This window comes from Penicillium expansum (genome assembly GCF_000769745.1).
Source record: "Penicillium expansum strain MD-8 chromosome Unknown contig133, whole genome shotgun sequence".
NCBI lineage: Eukaryota > Fungi > Ascomycota > Eurotiomycetes > Eurotiales > Aspergillaceae > Penicillium > Penicillium expansum.
Genome location: NW_015971287.1, coordinates 90,370 through 107,551, shown reverse-complemented (window position 1 = coordinate 107,551; position 17,182 = coordinate 90,370). Strand labels below are relative to the sequence as shown.

At 49.0% G+C, this 17,182-nt stretch overlaps 7 protein-coding genes across 7 annotated transcripts; 4 read left to right on the top strand and 3 right to left on the bottom strand.

Moving 5' to 3' along the window:
- Positions 1–1,025: 1,025 nt before the first annotated feature.
- Positions 1,026–3,542, top strand: hrdA (E3 ubiquitin-protein ligase HRD1; the record flags this gene model as incomplete). Its single annotated transcript, XM_016741370.1, has 3 exons — positions 1,026–1,049; positions 1,110–1,214; positions 1,281–3,542. 3 exons carry the CDS (start codon positions 1,026–1,028, stop codon positions 3,540–3,542), a joined length of 2,391 nt encoding a protein of 796 aa, XP_016599541.1.
- Positions 3,543–4,366: 824 nt separating this feature from the next.
- PEX2_040940 (DUF3431 domain-containing protein) lies at positions 4,367–5,590 on the top strand (the record flags this gene model as incomplete). Its single annotated transcript, XM_016741369.1, has 1 exon — positions 4,367–5,590. The coding sequence occupies one exon, from the start codon at positions 4,367–4,369 to the stop codon at positions 5,588–5,590; it is 1,224 nt and encodes a 407-aa protein (XP_016599540.1).
- An 896-nt stretch (positions 5,591–6,486) lies between these two features.
- PEX2_040930 (uncharacterized protein) lies at positions 6,487–8,533 on the top strand (the record flags this gene model as incomplete). Its single annotated transcript, XM_016741368.1, has 2 exons — positions 6,487–7,970; positions 8,026–8,533. The coding sequence occupies 2 exons, from the start codon at positions 6,487–6,489 to the stop codon at positions 8,531–8,533; spliced, it is 1,992 nt and encodes a 663-aa protein (XP_016599539.1).
- A 1,438-nt stretch (positions 8,534–9,971) lies between these two features.
- PEX2_040920 (Tim17/Tim22/Tim23/Pmp24 family protein) lies at positions 9,972–10,936 on the bottom strand (the record flags this gene model as incomplete). Its single annotated transcript, XM_016741367.1, has 4 exons — positions 9,972–10,286; positions 10,383–10,593; positions 10,753–10,868; positions 10,922–10,936. The coding sequence occupies 4 exons, from the start codon at positions 10,934–10,936 to the stop codon at positions 9,972–9,974; spliced, it is 657 nt and encodes a 218-aa protein (XP_016599538.1).
- A 435-nt stretch (positions 10,937–11,371) lies between these two features.
- On the bottom strand, positions 11,372–12,441 carry PEX2_040910 (rRNA-binding ribosome biosynthesis protein RPF2; the record flags this gene model as incomplete). Its single annotated transcript, XM_016741366.1, has 2 exons — positions 11,372–12,371; positions 12,428–12,441. The coding sequence occupies 2 exons, from the start codon at positions 12,439–12,441 to the stop codon at positions 11,372–11,374; spliced, it is 1,014 nt and encodes a 337-aa protein (XP_016599537.1).
- Positions 12,442–14,061: 1,620 nt separating this feature from the next.
- On the top strand, positions 14,062–14,459 carry PEX2_040900 (uncharacterized protein; the record flags this gene model as incomplete). The annotated part of the gene is made up of 3 exons (XM_016741365.1): positions 14,062–14,175; positions 14,239–14,325; positions 14,388–14,459. The coding sequence occupies 3 exons, from the start codon at positions 14,062–14,064 to the stop codon at positions 14,457–14,459; spliced, it is 273 nt and encodes a 90-aa protein (XP_016599536.1).
- Positions 14,460–15,170: 711 nt separating this feature from the next.
- PEX2_040890 (DUF3632 domain-containing protein) lies at positions 15,171–16,214 on the bottom strand (the record flags this gene model as incomplete). Its single annotated transcript, XM_016741364.1, has 1 exon — positions 15,171–16,214. One exon carries the CDS (start codon positions 16,212–16,214, stop codon positions 15,171–15,173), a length of 1,044 nt encoding a protein of 347 aa, XP_016599535.1.
- Positions 16,215–17,182: the final 968 nt, after the last annotated feature.

The following is a 17,182-nucleotide window of genomic DNA, read 5'->3' as shown; positions in this document are numbered from 1 at the left end:
CAACTAGCGCAAGGAGTTCATCTGCGAATCCCAGAGTTCCCACTGAATTTCCCACTCCATCATGGACACCAACAAGATCGATCACCACAAACGAGATGGATGAGTTGAGGTAAACCAAAAAAGCTATGGAAAATGGACAGACCGCCAAGAGGTAAGTTAGTGTCTGGCTGCGCGAGGCAGTAAACAATGCCGGTGATGAAGCCATCACCGGAGATGATTCATTGCTTTTGAATGACAAGTATAAGGGTAGGATGTGAGGCTCCAGCCAAGGAGAGTTAAAGAAGGGCCTTGCAGGATTCGAAGATGATGAAATACCTCGAATCGATGCAAATTGGCGAGGAGATGATCTCTGGACGGTGTCACAATGGTTGCTTCTTCAAGGCGGTGTGCTCCCAGAGGGTATGTATACTTAGTGCCTGAGGCATAAATACTTGCTATATGAATGCCTTAGGCCAATACGCTTCCTACTATTCACACTTACTAGGTACTTACTACCTAGGGCTTAGTGAGCATATAAAGAAGGGTTTGATCTTAGACTAAGCGAATTCTTAGCACTAATTGAGTGCATTCTGCATTTAACTAGTAATTAGTACTATGTAATAGAGACCATACGATCTTTACAGAATCTCACCACTATGGTCTCGAGCAGATTCCAGGGCCTAAAGACATCTCAAAATTCCAACTAAGAAGACCAACTGAAAAGACATCGTAAGGCCAAAAATGTAGCCAAATATTCCCGTTATAACAATTTAACAACTTTCATACTTTATCATAGTGAAATCCAATCTTGGTATCTATTAAATAGTCTCGTATAGATCTGGGTGGCAGCACGTGTTGGTCGCTGACGTAAGATGCGGAGAGGCGTCAACGGGTTATTCTGGAAAGCTGTCCAGATCAAGCTACTTACTCCTCCCAAGTAAACGGCATCCACTTCGTTTCTCTGCCAAATGCTACCTTGAGACGCCCGCCTTTTTTGTCCTACCTTCGGTCTATGACCTTCGGCTTGTCCGATCTAGTCGATAGCCATGAGACTGGCCGCGTATGCTGGGGTAAGTAGTACCGCATCTGATGGGGGAGACAACCCGCTAACCTTGGAACCCCGTTTGCAGGCCTCGGTGGTCCTAGCCACTGGTGTGTTTCTAAAAGCTCTTCATCAGAGGTCCAATTTCTATTCGGCGTGCGTCTATCTCTCTCAGAGTAGTGCGAATCTTATGGTGAGTTGTCCAATTTCGGTTATCGCGCTTGGCCATCATAGTCCCAACTGATTAATCTATCTCTAGATCCTCACGAATTTATGCCTTCTCATCACCGGTTTTGTACTATTCTGGCTCCAGCGACTTCTTTACGGACCCTTGCGACCAATCGAGACCGAGCAACTATACGAGCGGGCCTGGTTTGCCGTCACCGAAACATGTCTGGCCATGACCATCTTCCGAGGCGAGCTTGGAGGCTGGTTTCTGGTCATGTTCATTTCGCTGCTGGTCGGCAAGGTCTGGGGCTGGATTGGCGAAGGCCGCGTTGAGTTCTTAGAGCAACAGCCGCCGGCTAATCCCCGGTTATTCCATGCTCGACTAGCGACGTCTCTCGTGCTAACGGTGCTATTTGACGTTTTCATGTTGCGGTACTGTGTGCACACCGTAATTACTCTGGCACGTCCAGATATGATGGTGATGTTTGGATTCGAATTCGCGATCTTGGCGATCCTCTCGACTTCCACCCTCCTGCGATACGTTATCGCGTTGACCGAGATATCCATAACCCGCCAGCAAATCAAAGCTAAGATGCAGGAACGTCGGGATGAGATCCGCGTTGCGCGTGTTGAGGCGATTCGAGAACATGCCCGCGCGGGAGCTGCCTCTCCTCCCGACAATCTTCCGGACGAAAACGACATCAATGAGATGGAGATTGATGTACCCGGATGGGAGGAGAAGGGTCGTTGGGTTTTCTACTTGGATCTTTTAACCGATTTGTTGAAACTCGTGATTTACTTGAGCTTCTTTGGTATCCTGCTCACTTTCTATGGCCTTCCCATACACATCCTGCGAGACGTTGTTGTGACCATCCGTTCATTTACCCGTCGTATTATGGACTTCATGCGTTACCGAAATGCGACAAGGGACATGCACCAGAGGTATCCGGATGCAACGGCAGAGGAAGTCTCTCGGGAAGATGTGTGTATCATCTGCCGCGAGGAAATGATTCCAGTTCAGCCGGCGCAACCACAACCGGCGGCTAATGCTGCTGGAGAGCCTGCACCACAGCCGGCCGCTGCAACGCAGCGTGTTCCTGACCGCCTGCGTCCAAAGAAGCTCCCATGTGGCCATATCTTGCACTTTTCGTGTCTCCGAAGTTGGCTTGAGAGGCAACAAAACTGCCCAACATGTCGACGTCCTGTTATAATACCCCAGCGAACTCGTGGAGCTGCCGGAGCTGGAGACAATAACGCACGTGGGGGTCAGAATGGTGGCATCCAGCCAGGCCAACAAGGTGCAGATGCACAACCTCGTGCTCGGGTTTATCAGCTCGGGCCCTTCCGTGTCGGCTTTGGTGCTGTGCGTGGGGATTTATTCAACAATCTTCACCCACAGGGCCACCAAGGTAACGCGCCGCAGCCTGGGGCACCCGCGAACGCCCCTGGGGGACAAATTGGGTTTGGATTTGGGTTCGGGCGCCGTCCCCATGCCCCCACCCCGGCTCCCGCCCCACAAGGTGCTGCTCCGGTGGGTTCTACCACTGCTGAAATCAATGAGCAGTTGCTGCAGATCGAGCAACGACTCAATCAAGAGATTGCCACTCTTCGGGCTGCCACAGAGCATCTAAATCACGTGCGCCAACTTCGGGTGGAACTAGAGCGGTTGCTTGCTCAAGCAAGGGCCGTTAACCAACAAGCTGCCGGTCAACCACGTGTCGGTCAGCCAGGCCCGCTTCCCCCCGTGACCCCGGGATCTTCTGTCTTGACAACGGGTCACCAGTACGGAGCAAACCCAGGCGCCGATGTTCTAAACTCTGGAGACCCTCGTTTGCCGGAAGGGCTCACTCTTCCTCCTGGTTGGACCCTCCTTCCTCTCCAGCGCTTGGATAATGGTGCCAACGGTGTGGAACAGACAGTACAACCCACGCCTACCACTACAGTGATATCCCCAGCGGCGCCAGCCGTGACCAGTCCTGTAGCAGCTCAACCCCCTGCATTCCCCGTACCTGTTCAGGGTCAAACGAGCGGGGACGTCGGAGTAAATGCGCGTGGCAGCACCAACGCTGAAACCTCCCCCGTAAATGGAATCTCTAATCCACCAGTATTGCAGCCCACACCCACCGTCCCTTCAGTCGAAAATCGTGCAGAATCCCCATCTCAAGAATGGACCGACGTTGCCCCTAGAGGGTCCTTCGAGGCCAGGCAAGCTTCCTCCATTCCAACTACATGGGGTAGCAACGAGCAATCTTCAAATAGTGTCTCTGGCCAAGCCGAGACTCAGCCCGAGTCCGCATCCAACGGCAAAGGCCGGACCGCATCAGTTGAAGAAACACCCGACGAAGAAGCTTGATCCCGGCCTCCTCTTTTGATTATCCCCTCCCTGTGTATTTTTTTTCTCTCCAGGGTCTGCCCAGCCCTTTCGGTTCCCCAGTTCTTTACACCAGCGTTTCTGCATGGCGTTGTTCGCGAGCAAAAGATCATACCCAGATTTATTTTCACGATTTTTATACCACAGTTGAATCTCATGGTATTTGCTCTTAGTGATTACCTTGGTCAAATGAAAATGTGTATACGCAATGAGTGTAAATTTTCATAAGGAGAGTATAACGTAGACCTCGGGTCCTCGGGAGATGCAGATCAAGTGTCCCCGTGGCTCCGACAGGCCGCGTGGCTGAATTCTTGGGGGGGGGATCGACATGCAGCCTCCCGTATTAGTTAGATGATTTAACATTGTGATTAATATTTGATGATATTTGTTTCGCTTCATTTTGATTGATATTTATTAAATTAATCAATCAATGGTATCTTATACATCTTATATGAAGTTCTTTCTGCAGTGCGTAGGCACAAAATCTCATTGAAAGAAGCTTCGTCATGACGGCACAACCTTGACTCCACTTGCATCCGATTTGTCCAGAGCCCTGTAGCCTTCCCCAGGCAGGGTCCCTTGAATCTAGATCGGCTCTCTTTTCCTTCACCCCCTTACACTCTCGGGGCAATGATATCCTCAACTATGTAAGGCATTGTGTCCCCTCCATTGCTCAATTCCAAGGTTTCGGCGCTTCGGGCCTTGCGACCTCCCTCACCCGAACGCACGCGACAGTGACATTGCAGCTAACCAGCATCCCGTGCAACAGATAATAACCCCGTGTACGATTACCCAACCCTCCGTCCATGCTTCTCCCACGGCGAGCGGTCATCTTCCTTGGCGTCTGCTTCTTCTTCGTCTTGCTCCTCACATGCCGGAGTCTCTCACGACCATGGCGTGATGTACCCCAAGTCATCGGCCTGGGCGACCTGGTCTCCTCATCATACAACACAACAGGAGCCTGGAACACGACCCGTAGCCACACAAACAAGCTCTATGCCCCACCTCCGAACTTCATCCCCGGCACCCCGAAGCCCCCGGGCTACGAATACTCCAAGGTGGTGGTCGTGACCCGAACCAAGGAGGAAGACACCAGCTGGATTGCCGAAGAATTGCCAGATTGGGACCATGCAATTTACGTCGCAGACGACCCGGCGGCGCCACTCCACCCGCCCAAAAACAAGGGCCATGAGGTCATGATCTACCTCACCTACATCGTTGACCACTACGACCAACTGCCAGACGTGGCAGTGTTCATGCACTCGCACCAATTCGCCTGGCACAATGATAACCTCTTCGCCGGAGATGCGGCGCAGCTACTCCGTCGCCTCAATCTGAACCGCGTCATCCGCGAGGGCTACATGAATACTCGCTGCGGGTTTGGCCCGGGCTGTCCGGCCTGGATGCACCCTGGCGCGCTTGAGGAAGACGAGTCGAAGCAGGAGGAGACCATGCTAGCTCGCGCGTGGGGAGAGCTATTCCCCGATCAGGAGATTCCATCTGTCCTGGCGCAGCCGTGCTGTGCGCAATTCGCCCTATCCCGTGATCGAATCCACTCTATTCCGCGTGCCCGGTTTGTTTTCTATCGCGATTGGCTGCTGTCGACAGATCTGAGTGATTATATTACCGGTCGGATCTGGGAGTATCTGTGGCAGTTTATCTTTACCGGGGAGCCTGTTCTCTGCGTTGATGAGAGTGTTTGTCTGTGTGACGGGTACGGGTTCTGTTTTGGCGGAAACGAGGAATTGAATGCTTACCGAGAAGCTGAAACGAAGAAGAATGACATCCAGCGGGAATTGGATAATTGGATGTGGTTGAGCGACATGGGCTTTGATCCCCCTGTTGAAGAAGATGGCATACCTGAACCAGATGACCCTGAGGGTGAGAAGGGCAATGAGCTTTTCGATCAACTTCAGGAGAAACAGCAAGAGCTCGTTAGCACCTTGCTTGCTGCTATAGAGCGTGGCAAGAACCCTCAGTACCGTGCCCAGGAGGCTGGTCGTCCTTGGAAAGAGGGTGATGGGTTCTAAGTTGTCTTGACTGGATCGAGTGCTGCTTTTTTCAGTCACATTTTTATGCTGCACTGCAAAAGTTTATGTGGGCCAATGATCTATATGCCATCTATTTACCATTTCCTCGCGTCGCAGAAGGCCTGCTTTTGGACACATGTTTCGTCATCTGTCAACACTCTTACACTTTTAATTGACATGGCCGTGTATTCTACCATGGATTTACACCCTTTTGGATTTTTGTTCTCTTTGGTGGCTGATTTCTTGATTTGGATGTACTTACAGAAGGATTTCACTTTGACTCAGGCTTCATAATAGGGTTGCGAAATAGAAATGGATATAAATTATCACCAAACACTTCATATTTCTATATTTAAGGTACAATGATTAAATTCAACTCAGATATGTAATATAGGTTCTTTATAAAAAGATACTATGTTGTACTCACATGAAAAATACGATCACGTGACACAGTCGAAGTTTTCAGTTTGCACTGTCTGTTGTTCCTTCAAACTGCACAAACATCATTCCAACCGTCGCGCCTCTTATCAGCCAACTCGAACTAAAGCTGTCGAAGCTTTTTTCAATTATTTTGTTTTAGCTTTGTTTTCGCTGTGACACGCTTCTCACCCTCTTGGGTGTGGCGCGCTGGGACACCTGTGTTCTGACCAAGCTACATTGTCAATGGATAGCTATTCATTAGACTGTCTACAACTACTGGATAAGAGCTTCAACCCGGAAGACATACTCTTCTAGAGATAAATCTGGGGCCTCGAACGCGGTTTGATTCTCCTCTCGAGTTCGCTTTCGTGGAGCAAAATTCCCTGTCCCACTTTCCATCCCAATCCTCACAACTTTGCGACACTATCAGCTTATCGAACTAGGTGTCTCCAACCACCTAGCCCTCAATCAACACCATGAGCTCCTCCACCAACCAACACCTCCCCACAACCTCCTCCGACCTACCCTCCCAGCAGGCAGCGACCGCCCCCCACCTTGACCCGAACGCGCAACTTGGCAACAACGGGTATGCACCCAACGACAACCAGCTCGCGGGATTAGTCGAGGCCGCCACGGCCGCCGCAGACCAAGATGTTTCGCAATGGGCGGCCGCCGCTGCAGTCGCGGCAGCAGCCGGTGCAGCCAGTCATCATCACCAACTGGATTCATACGCAGACATGGATCTCTCCGAGAACGGGTTCGGCGACGCGAACTTCGGAACTAGCATAAGCGGCGCAAGACATATGAGAGTACCCAGTCACACCGACCATTCTCAGTCATCGGGGCTCACGCGAACTGCAACGAAAAAGCGCAAGCGAAATGATGATAATCTTGACCCCGCCTTGGCTGGTGCGGGTCTCTCAGCCGCGCAGCATCAGTCGCATTCTTCACAGCAAACGCCCCATGGGTATACCGGAGAAGGTATCGACATTCGCCCCGAACAGCAGCAGTCCCTATCGGATGCTCGTGCCGTGGGTATTCATTCCGCTGCGGCGCTGTTTCGCCAGCCCTCTGGCAATAAGAAGTACACACGACCTCCCATCTCAAAGATGTTTTCGTCCCTTGAGATCTCACCGGAGAACTTTTTGCATCTTCAGGCTGCTGCTAAGAATTACATGCTGAACGATGAACACCCTGAAAGACGCGATTGTGTTGGCCAGCGTGGAAAGGGAGATACGGAAATGGTCAAGCTTCGCCTGTGGAACTGTGTTCGTCAGTTCCTCGAAGCCGAGGGAAATGGTGAACGCTTCTTCGGAGAGAATGTTGTCAATGAGGGCATGGGCCCAAGAGCCTACATCTGGCCGCGTGACCAACACAAGATCATCTCATTGGTTATTCCTTTGCTGAGACGGATGGTCACCAACGAAAGACAACGCCAATACGCAATCGAGACTCGCAAAGGAGGTGGTGCTGAAGAACGCCGGCGCCGTAAGACGGAAGATTTCTCAAATCTGAATAGCCCACGATTCTCCCCAGAGCAGCATCTCCAAATGCAAAATCAGACGTCCCATCGCGATGATATGTCGCAGTCAATGCCCCCTCCTCCACAGCCGATGCAGCAATCAGCAATGGACCCATCCCAGCCTATTGACCTCGGTCTGACCGACCTCCTCCTAGACGGATACACAGTTGACTGGGAAGAGATCAGCCGATACTATGATACGTACAACGAAAACTTCGAGCTCGATAACTTATGGTCTCTCTCCGGTCTACAACAACCCGATTGGCGTGGACTCGTTGCCGCAGTCGACAGCCATTATCACGTCATCCACAACGGAAACTACGACTGCGCATCGGCTTGCGAAGACCAAAACATCAACCGCATCATCCACGCAGACACCACCTCAAGTCTCCAATGGCGCATTGGCGGAGGCCGCAACCTCCCAGCCCGAGACGAATTGTAAGCCATTCATCCTGTCCAAACATGTGTGGAATACAAACTAACAACCCCATAGCGCAAGCAGCATCACCCGCGACGTGTCTCGCATTATTCGCGAGAACCTCGCCTCCCGACACGGCCACCCTGCTCAAGCACCCGATCCTCACTTCCATCAACCCTTCAATCCTCTCCCAGACTCAACACCAACGACCAGCACAGCCACCTCCTCTCACTGCCAAGGCCAAACCTCCCTTCGCGTCAGTATCCTGCAAAATGGCAAACGCGTCCTTCCCAGATTCGACCTGCCGGCAGGCCAGTGTCCCCACATCGACACGGTCAAACAAGCAATTCTCCGTCGGTACCCTGGTCAAATCCCCGGTTTGCCGGTATTCCAGGGCGTCAATGAAGCTCGCGAGTCTGCTGTTATAGATGGGTGGAAGGTCAAGGTCTGGTTGCCGGATGGACTGGTACCTGTGCAGAACCAGAAGGATTGGACTATTGCGGTGCTTTCGGCCGATGCTGTTGATTGGATGGATGGGGAGTTGAGGGTTCTTGTTGAGGTTGATGAAGGGGGTGGGCAGTAGTGTGATTTCGTACCTTTTCTTTCTTCTTCTATATCCCCGTTGTTTTTATGTCGGATATGTTGTATCGCTATACCCTCAATTTCAAAAAAGCTGTTTCAATTTATCCACGTTGAATGTGTACATTTGATATCCTCAATTTTAAAGATTTATTCCAATTCATCTACATTAAACATGACATGTACAATGTGTATCCTCAGTCAACATAACCTTCGTCGACGTCCCAAGGTTGCACTAAAAATCAAAAAAGTGGAGCAAATGATAAATGTGGATTGCGCTAGTCCTAATTGGGAACAATATATCCCTATAAAATTAACAGTCAGAGAAACATTTCAACGCCTCGCTCCAGGTATTCCAGCGGGAACCGCATAAGGCCTTGTGCGATAATATCCCGTTTCGGCGGTATATTATAGTGCAGGGTACCGGTACCTGGCGTTCAACCCTCGCCTTTGAACTTGATCCACTTAAAGGGGGGACGACCTTGGAGAGTCATGATCAAGGCTCTTTCCATAGTCAGGGCTGCATGTAAGTCATTGGCCGATGTGACCGCCCATCACACCCCGTCGGCAGCAGAGCGCCCAGGTTGTAGAGGTGCCCCTCTTTGGGGCCTTTTTTTTGTGTTTCTTCTTGATGTTTGGTTTGGTATATCTTCACTCGGTGATGGCGGTTTAGCGTATGTCACATGCACCTTCTGTATTAACTAACACCTTATTTGTCTACTTGCCTTTGGATCATGTGTTGTCTTTCTCCCTGTTTCCTTTGTGGCATGATTCGTCTCTTCTCTTGCGTCGATCTCATGATACCCTTCACCTCCTACACTTCTGCTGCCTCCTCCCCTCAACTAAAATGTCAAGTCTCCAACTCCCCCATTCTAATGATTTAATAAAGATATCGAATTATTAGGACGCTTACCTAGTAAGAGGTAAAAGAGTCGATAATAGTCCTCATGGGAATACCGAGCTGATATATATATCCTAGCTTCCCCACAATTACCCTGAAGATTCGAAATATATTTAGCCTATCAAGTCAAATCCTTGCAATACTAAATTAAACAACCCATCAAAACTAAAACGTGTGTTCTAAGCAGAGCCCAAAACGCCCAAAGATTCTATTCTCAATCATCTGTGACAGCCAATTGAAGGGCCTATTTGAGTTGACAACTCTCCACAAAGTAAGATATGTAAAATGTTTATATTTTAATAAAAATATGCAAAAGAAAATCCCATGCCTCATTATATAGGGTAAAAGAGTAACGATGAGGAGGGCCCAGAATAATGCACATCTTAAATGCGTCTTGCAAAAACACCAACAAAATAACAACCGCTCTAAACGCCGTAACGCACAAAAATTTCAAGAAAACCGGTCCCAGCGAGAGCTTATTTGTTGTGTACAAGCAGAGTGCGGAGAGAGTCCCAATGGTCTGAGTCGCCGTAACTGTGGTTCAAATGAATGTTAGCATTGGGAAAAGCGTCTCCGAACCTCTGAATTCAAGGAAATGAAGCAGAATCATAGGAAGTAGAAGGGAATCGTACATATACACCATGCTACTCCGCAGACTCGACGCCAGCGTCTCCGGGTGCCACCGGAAAATGTACATGACCATCGCCCAGGTCATACCGGCGAAAACGGGGTAAGCATTATTCGTGATCTTCGTGCGTGAATCGGATGTGATGAGGGAGGAGAGGGGGTGCATGTTAGGTTGGACGGCGAGCTTGGCGAGGGCAAGCATCACACGCGCGAAGACATAAATGACGATCTAGATTCGAGTTAGCTCTGCATAAAAGCCGGAGGATAGCTCGGGAACCGAAGTCTGAATTGTCTCCACAATCAGGGGAAAGTTCAAAACACATACCTGCTGGCTAATACTACCCGGCTGTCGTCCGAAAACTGCATACCCGCCCAGCAGGCCTGCAAAGAAACTATCATATCGGCCCTCTTTCCCAGCACCACCTGGTATATTGCGGAGTCCGATCATCGAGGCTTTGTAGATGATGGCGAATGTGGCGAGGTTCCGCGCGTGCTGGCGGGTTGCTTTCAAAACGAGCTTCGTCTTTTCGCGTACTCTATAAACGAAGCGATCAGTTTCGTTCTGCGCAGAGGTCACATCGGGTGTAGGGAGTGTCATACGTTCCAGATCTGAACAAAAATATCATTCTAAAGCAGTCGGTATCGGTCAGCTATGTCTTGTAGCGGGGTTTCCGGCTGTCCGAGGTCCAACATACACCAGCGCATGCGGAAAGCGGACTTTTGACCCGTAGACGACTCCATTGCGTGCACCCTTCACTAATGATAGTAGCGGCGCGAGTTCGGGTTTGAGGACGAGCGCTTCGAGTTGGGACTGCGGGGAGAAGTGTTATTATTGTTCTGTATCGGAGGCGCGGTGGAACTCACGAGCAGTGCATCCATGGCGTCTCTGGGCCTCGGTAAGAGGTCGGTCTCGTTTCGGGGTGTTTATAGGGACGATGAACAACGAAGAGAGAGCAGGAGAGCGTCACGGATCATGAGGAGGAAATAGAGTAAGAATAATAGTTTTCTGGGGCAGAAAATGTTGGGGGAGAGGGGACGGCACTTTAATCGGTTCCCGCATCGAGAAGGGCCTCGGCATGTGAGAATACAGCCGACGTCATGGTCACGTGGCTCTATATCAAGACCTTGGCTACAAGCATACGGGGGAATCTTGTTAAGTCAAGTGTAAAGTAATGGATGGAGGAAATGTCTCTATTAGATGTAGAGGTTTTTAAAATAACTTTTCATATGCCGTAAGACTGCTCATACAGGCGCAGAAAACGAAATCCCGTCCGGCCCAAACTCCTTAGCAAAAAGAAATCATGCAAATCGATCTTAGTTTTTCCGTGCCTTCTTGTGGCTCTCCTCCTCCTCATCAGAAGAAACCTCATCCACCTCCATCATCTCCGCAGATGGCTCGTCCTCCTCGTCGGAAGATTCCATACCCGCCCGACGCTTGAGACCCTTCATCTTACGGGTCTGCAGGTCAGACAGATCCTGCTTGCCGAGGTGAACACGACCAATCTTGTCACCCATAGAGTCCATAATGACGTTCTTCTTGGTGCGGGCTTCCTCGTTGGGACGCTTGCCCTGCTTCATGGACTCCTTCTGCACCTCAGGAGCAGCCTGGCGTGTGCGACCGACCTTGAAGTCGAACTTGGGACCAACTTCTTGCAACTCCACGCGGGGCAGCTTGTGACCGCTGCGCTTGGTAACAACTCTGTACCAGCGCAAGTGGATGACCGGTGAGAGGCCATCCTGGGGCTCCTCGGCACCAACCATCATCACGTACTGCAGACCCTCAACGTCGACCTGGGTCGTCTCTTCACCCTTGAACATGTCGAGAAGAGTACTCTTGAGGATGATGTGCGCAGTCGAGGTAGGATCGTCCCAGGGGGAGCCAGTGAATAGCATCATAGGTCGCAGGCCAAGACCGACGTCCATGACAAGTTCGTTGATGGGGGGGATGGTCTCGCCATCTCTCGGGGGGAGCAACATGAGCTCGACGAGATCGAGCACCTCTGAGTTGTAAATCCGAGCCAGTGTAACGCAGTTGGGTCGCTTCTTGTTGTGGCTTCCGAATGCTACGAGTCCACACTCGTTCTTGTTCGCCAAGAATTCCAGGCTCTCTGAGTTCTCATATGGGTGCAATTTCTCGTTCTTCTTATGGAAAAGAATGTTGTGAGGCTTCGTCAGAGCGTGGAAGGTCTTCAGCACTGTGTCCAGTGCTTGGGGGCATTTTGCGCCGTGGAAAATCAGGGTCTTCTTGGGGGGTTCGATGAGTTGCGGCTCCCGCGCTTTCAGGATACGCGCAGTGCGCGGGTTCTTGGCTTTTCTATAGGGCAGAGGGTTAGCCTATGATGACAATCTCGATAAATTGCCATAACTTACACTTCTCTCAACATTTTGTAGTGAATGATCGGCAGAATGACTTGGGGTAAAAATATCGAATGAACGGAAAAGTTTTGGGTTGCTGATGGCTTGGCACTCTTATCGATAAGCAGGTACTGATCGAGTCACGTGATTTATATATCAAATCTTGTCTGATTGGTCACCTGGTACTAAATCCACCTGCATTCTACCACACCAACACATATCTGTCTGACATATAGCTATAGTCGCAAGCTACTTATTTTAAACGGGTACACCTTAGCCCTAGGAGTAGAGAGGTAAATCGCTAAATTGTCCCTATATCCCTAGTTTTGTCAAATGATATCTATAGGCTATCATTCCGCCGAATATCGGCAATTATAAGTCGTTTCTCGAGCGGATTATAAGAGGAATAGACGACCCCTCATCCATCTGGGGCGTGAGTGCACTGTCATCCAACTGACCAATAATATATACAGCCATCAAAAGTCAATGAACCTTTACTTGAAATAGAAAGATATGCCAAAATCGACCAAATTGTCTGTCATAAACTGGAGAAATGGTTTCACCTTTTGGAAAGTACAGCCAGGGGGGGGTACAGACAGACCACAAAAAACTTGGCGCATGAACTTAAGGAATCGATGACCAATCGCCGGATGAATCGCTAGATATTATTTGTCGGGCGGTTCAAGAGGCTGATTGTTGTAGAGGGTAAATTTCACTAAATGCTTTCAATCTTATGTTTCAATTCCAAAGTAGAGTATCACGGTACCAGTTGCTCTAGAACACACTGCTGGCTCAATAATAAAAAGGAGATTTCCAATTAGAGATCTCTTTTTCTTACCCTTCAAATACTATATTCAAGTCCTAGTACCAAGCTACACATTGGGGCTGAAATAGATGCATCTACCCATGAGGTTCTCATTTTTGCGAACCTCTGGCGAACCTCCGGATGATCCTAAAACGCCTTGTGTTGCATATGTATATTCAGATCTTACATACTTTTACATTGCATGTGTAACTTGAAGCTCACAGTGTTACATCACATAAGCGCTCAGCTTGACCCACCCTGCCTTAAACCAGGCCCCAAGGCTATGTATGCAGGGTCCACGGCTCGGCCCTAGGGGCAGGCAGGTCAGTAGTACTGTTATCTTTGAACCAATGAGAGCATTTCCTATTCTATACCCCGCATGAAAAATATGCTTACCTATTCAAGGATCTAGAGATCATTTCTACTTCCAACATCACCGAGGAATGTAAGGCCACCATCCGCATTGGCATATACGACCCAGAAATTCAATATTTTGCTATCAAAAAAGACTAATCTGTTGCCTCGATCCTTCTGCACATGCTATCATGCCCCAGTGTGGTACAATGATCAACAACTCGTCTACTTCACCTATAAGATCATACCAACTAACAAGTTAAGTAACTTGGATGTTTGAGGCATAACTTTTATTGGACATCTTGGATGATCTTTCGACCATGGCCCCCATGATGACTGCCTCGAGATTGAGGATGGTATTTGTCAAATATCGCATGAAGTTTCCGGCATTGTCTATATAAGACAGCTTCACGGCGCTCCAGTTTCTAAATCAACACCAATTCGCTCTCAACTACTTTACCGCAAGCTTCTATCAGACCAATATTTTACCATGCAGATCACCAGAATTGCCATTTTCCTCTTCGCCGCAATGGGCGCGGTTGCCAGCCCCATTGTGGCCGAGTCGAGGGATGTTGATGCCCAAGCTCTAAGTAAATACGGAGGAGTAAGTTCTTCTTATGAGATGTCCATATAGAGATGTCACTAACCTTTCTGAACTACGTCACAGGAATGCAGTAAGGAACATAACACGTGCACATACCGAAAGGATGGAAAGGATCACATAGTCAAGTGCCCTTCGGCTGATAACAAGAAGGTAAATTCCGATTAGATTTTGGCTCAATTGATTTTTTCTAATCATTTGACTTTTATCTACAGTGCAAGACTGATCGCCACCACTGTGAATATGATGACCACCACAAGACGGTCGACTGCCAAACACCGGTTTAATCCAATTATACGTTTCTGCAAGGAACAGAATTTTGGAGAGTGTTTGTTATTCTCCGGCTCGTCATAGGCCTTTGATGGTCTGTGTCTCTCAAGGAGGGCTTAACAAGCAGTGGATTCCGTCTGTATTGGGGTGACACATTCGTACATTCCTAGTGGTTCTCTTTTTTTACAGTTCGCGTTATTACCACACTCATTAAGTATTTAGCTAGCTATAAGTTTATCAACATGTTGCCTATTTACTGCTTATATCATTGAGTAATACTACTAGTAGCAGTATCATTTTGACACTTTTCAAGGCTGTTGGCTAGCTGTATTTGGCCATGTATACAATTCAAGTCACGCTACTACTAGTAGGTACCTTATTGAAAGTCAAGTCCTTGGTTTCAGTATTATTTCAAATATATCAATGCTGTAGAGCTTTATATCATCATTTGATGTTCCAGAATACGCTTAAGTTCAACCGAGTGGAGGCATAATTCAAGGAGATGCGGGTAGATTTATTATGGACGTTGAATTTAGATATAAAAGCATTCAATTCCGGCATTGCTTCACTCTAAAAGATAGAGTAGATGTGGCTTTGATGAAAGATTTGATGGTACGGAGCGGAGAGAGTGCCATTCAACTTGAGGACTCGGAGGCCGAGAAATAAAGAGACAAAGGGGGTATGTCTACATGTCATTTTCGGATTTTTCTTTGGTTTAATTCAAGTCTTTACGACTCTGGCTCCTCAAGGCCTGCAAGGGACGTCAGGCACGAAAGATGCTTGTCTTGATGCAGGGCATCGCCACCATTCTTGTAAGCCCTGAGGATCTCAGCATTCCTTGCTTTGATTTTGTTGACCATGTACTCGATCCCATTAGTAGCAAGCTCCTCTAGGGCTCTCTCATTGGCCTCCTTGGCTTCTTCCTGAATCTCATGGAGTCGCCTCAGCCAGAACATGTATCTCCATGGCGAGAATCCAGTAGGTGATCGCTGTCCGAGCTCCGATTCAAGGAACTCCTCGCCACCTCTGCTAATATCGCTAGGGCACTCGTTCCAATACACCTCTGACAGTAAAAGGAGATTGTGGCCTGCTATTTTCAGCCAAGCAACCGCAGCTGGTAACACATGAAAGACCTCAAGCTGCTTGATACCTCGGTTGAGATCTTCTTCGTCTGACTCTTGCCCAGTTCGAAGTGCTTGGCTGCTTTCAAACAGATTACGGAAGATCAGAAGAGCAACTTGGCATAGCCTATCCTTAGCGGCACGAGTGGCTGCAAGTTTAGCCAGGAATGTGGCAAAGTTGAGGCGGTGTGTTCCCGACATAGAAGCGCCGTTGTTAAGCCAGAAATTGGTCATATCGCCAGCTAAGAAGGGGAGATCATTCCAAAGTGCACCGTCGACGGTTCTTGCGATATCAATCCCATTGACTCCTCGTGAAGGCCTAGTCAACGGTCCCATTCCTTGAATGCGGAGGATATCGAGAACTATACCCTCATGTTCAGGTGATTCGGAGGAGATGTTTCGGCCAAGCTCGTAGTACATATACCATAGGGAATGAATTTGACCTTCAAGAGAATCCACGCCATCTCCAATATCGCAGTATCGGCTGGTAACGACCCAGGTCCGGTTACTGAAGGCCACTTCTCGAACTTCTGTGAAGTCACCCCGAGCAATAGACTGGCGTGTATCTGCCTGGTCTCTACGAGCATGGTCGCCTGTAGAAGGTGCGTCTCTGGGCAGAGAGCCCAGCAGAGAATCACGGAGATGGTGCATTTTGGGAAGTTGACAATGTTGATTGATGATTCAACTAGAATTCAGATAAGAGAAAGAAGACAGTGGTGAAGTGAAAGCGTTGATATTGTGGAGCCCCACGGGGACTGGGGGGACGGACAGATCTCTCTCCAGGGGGGGCCCCTACTAGGCAGCAACATACAGCATAGGTTCTGACAGGCTGACAGCCCAACCAATCTCTGGATTATTAGACTCGTGTACGCGCTGGTAGGCTGGACTGTTTTCTTTGTTAGCTGTCGATCAACCGGCCGCCAAGACAGATGTCCATGTCGATCATGCAGCCATCCAGCAGGTAGTACGTAACAGGTCACAAACACTGGGTCGCTGCGAGTAAGACTGGAAATTTGAAACGCTGGGCTTTATGAAGTGAGTGTGATGAGATAGCTCATATAGCAATATCTCAATTTTATATTCAATGCGATTAACCGAAGGCTTGGTTTGCGAGCTGCTCTGGATTGTCATGTGGGCTAGCGACCAACAGTTCAAGAGTGAGTCCTCAGAAAAGTTATGTTTGTAGTGCAACTTCCTAGAGGGATAAAAGATTGTCTCCTCGGGCCTTTAATCACGTGCATTTCCTAATAGTCCTGGTGGCCCTAGGCTGTGACCCTGAAATGATTTCAACCTGGGATGATGCCTTAGTTTCTAGGCGAGGATAATTGTGATCCAGGTCGGGCCAGACCAGTGCATGCACACGATATAGTCTCCACATTGCAGCTGATCGGACTTGACATTGGAGGCCCATGGATGGATTTCGGATAACTATCACTGGACCATAGAACCCTAGACAGCATGTTTGTGGTTATAGACATCTTCAAGAGTGCACAGAGTGGTGGTGGCCAAGGGCGTGGATATTGTGGACTGTTCTGCCTTATTCCATCTATTTCCACTTCTACAACCCATTTGCGGCCAAAATCATGGCAAAAGTGGTTAAGAAGGGCGGTATTATAGTC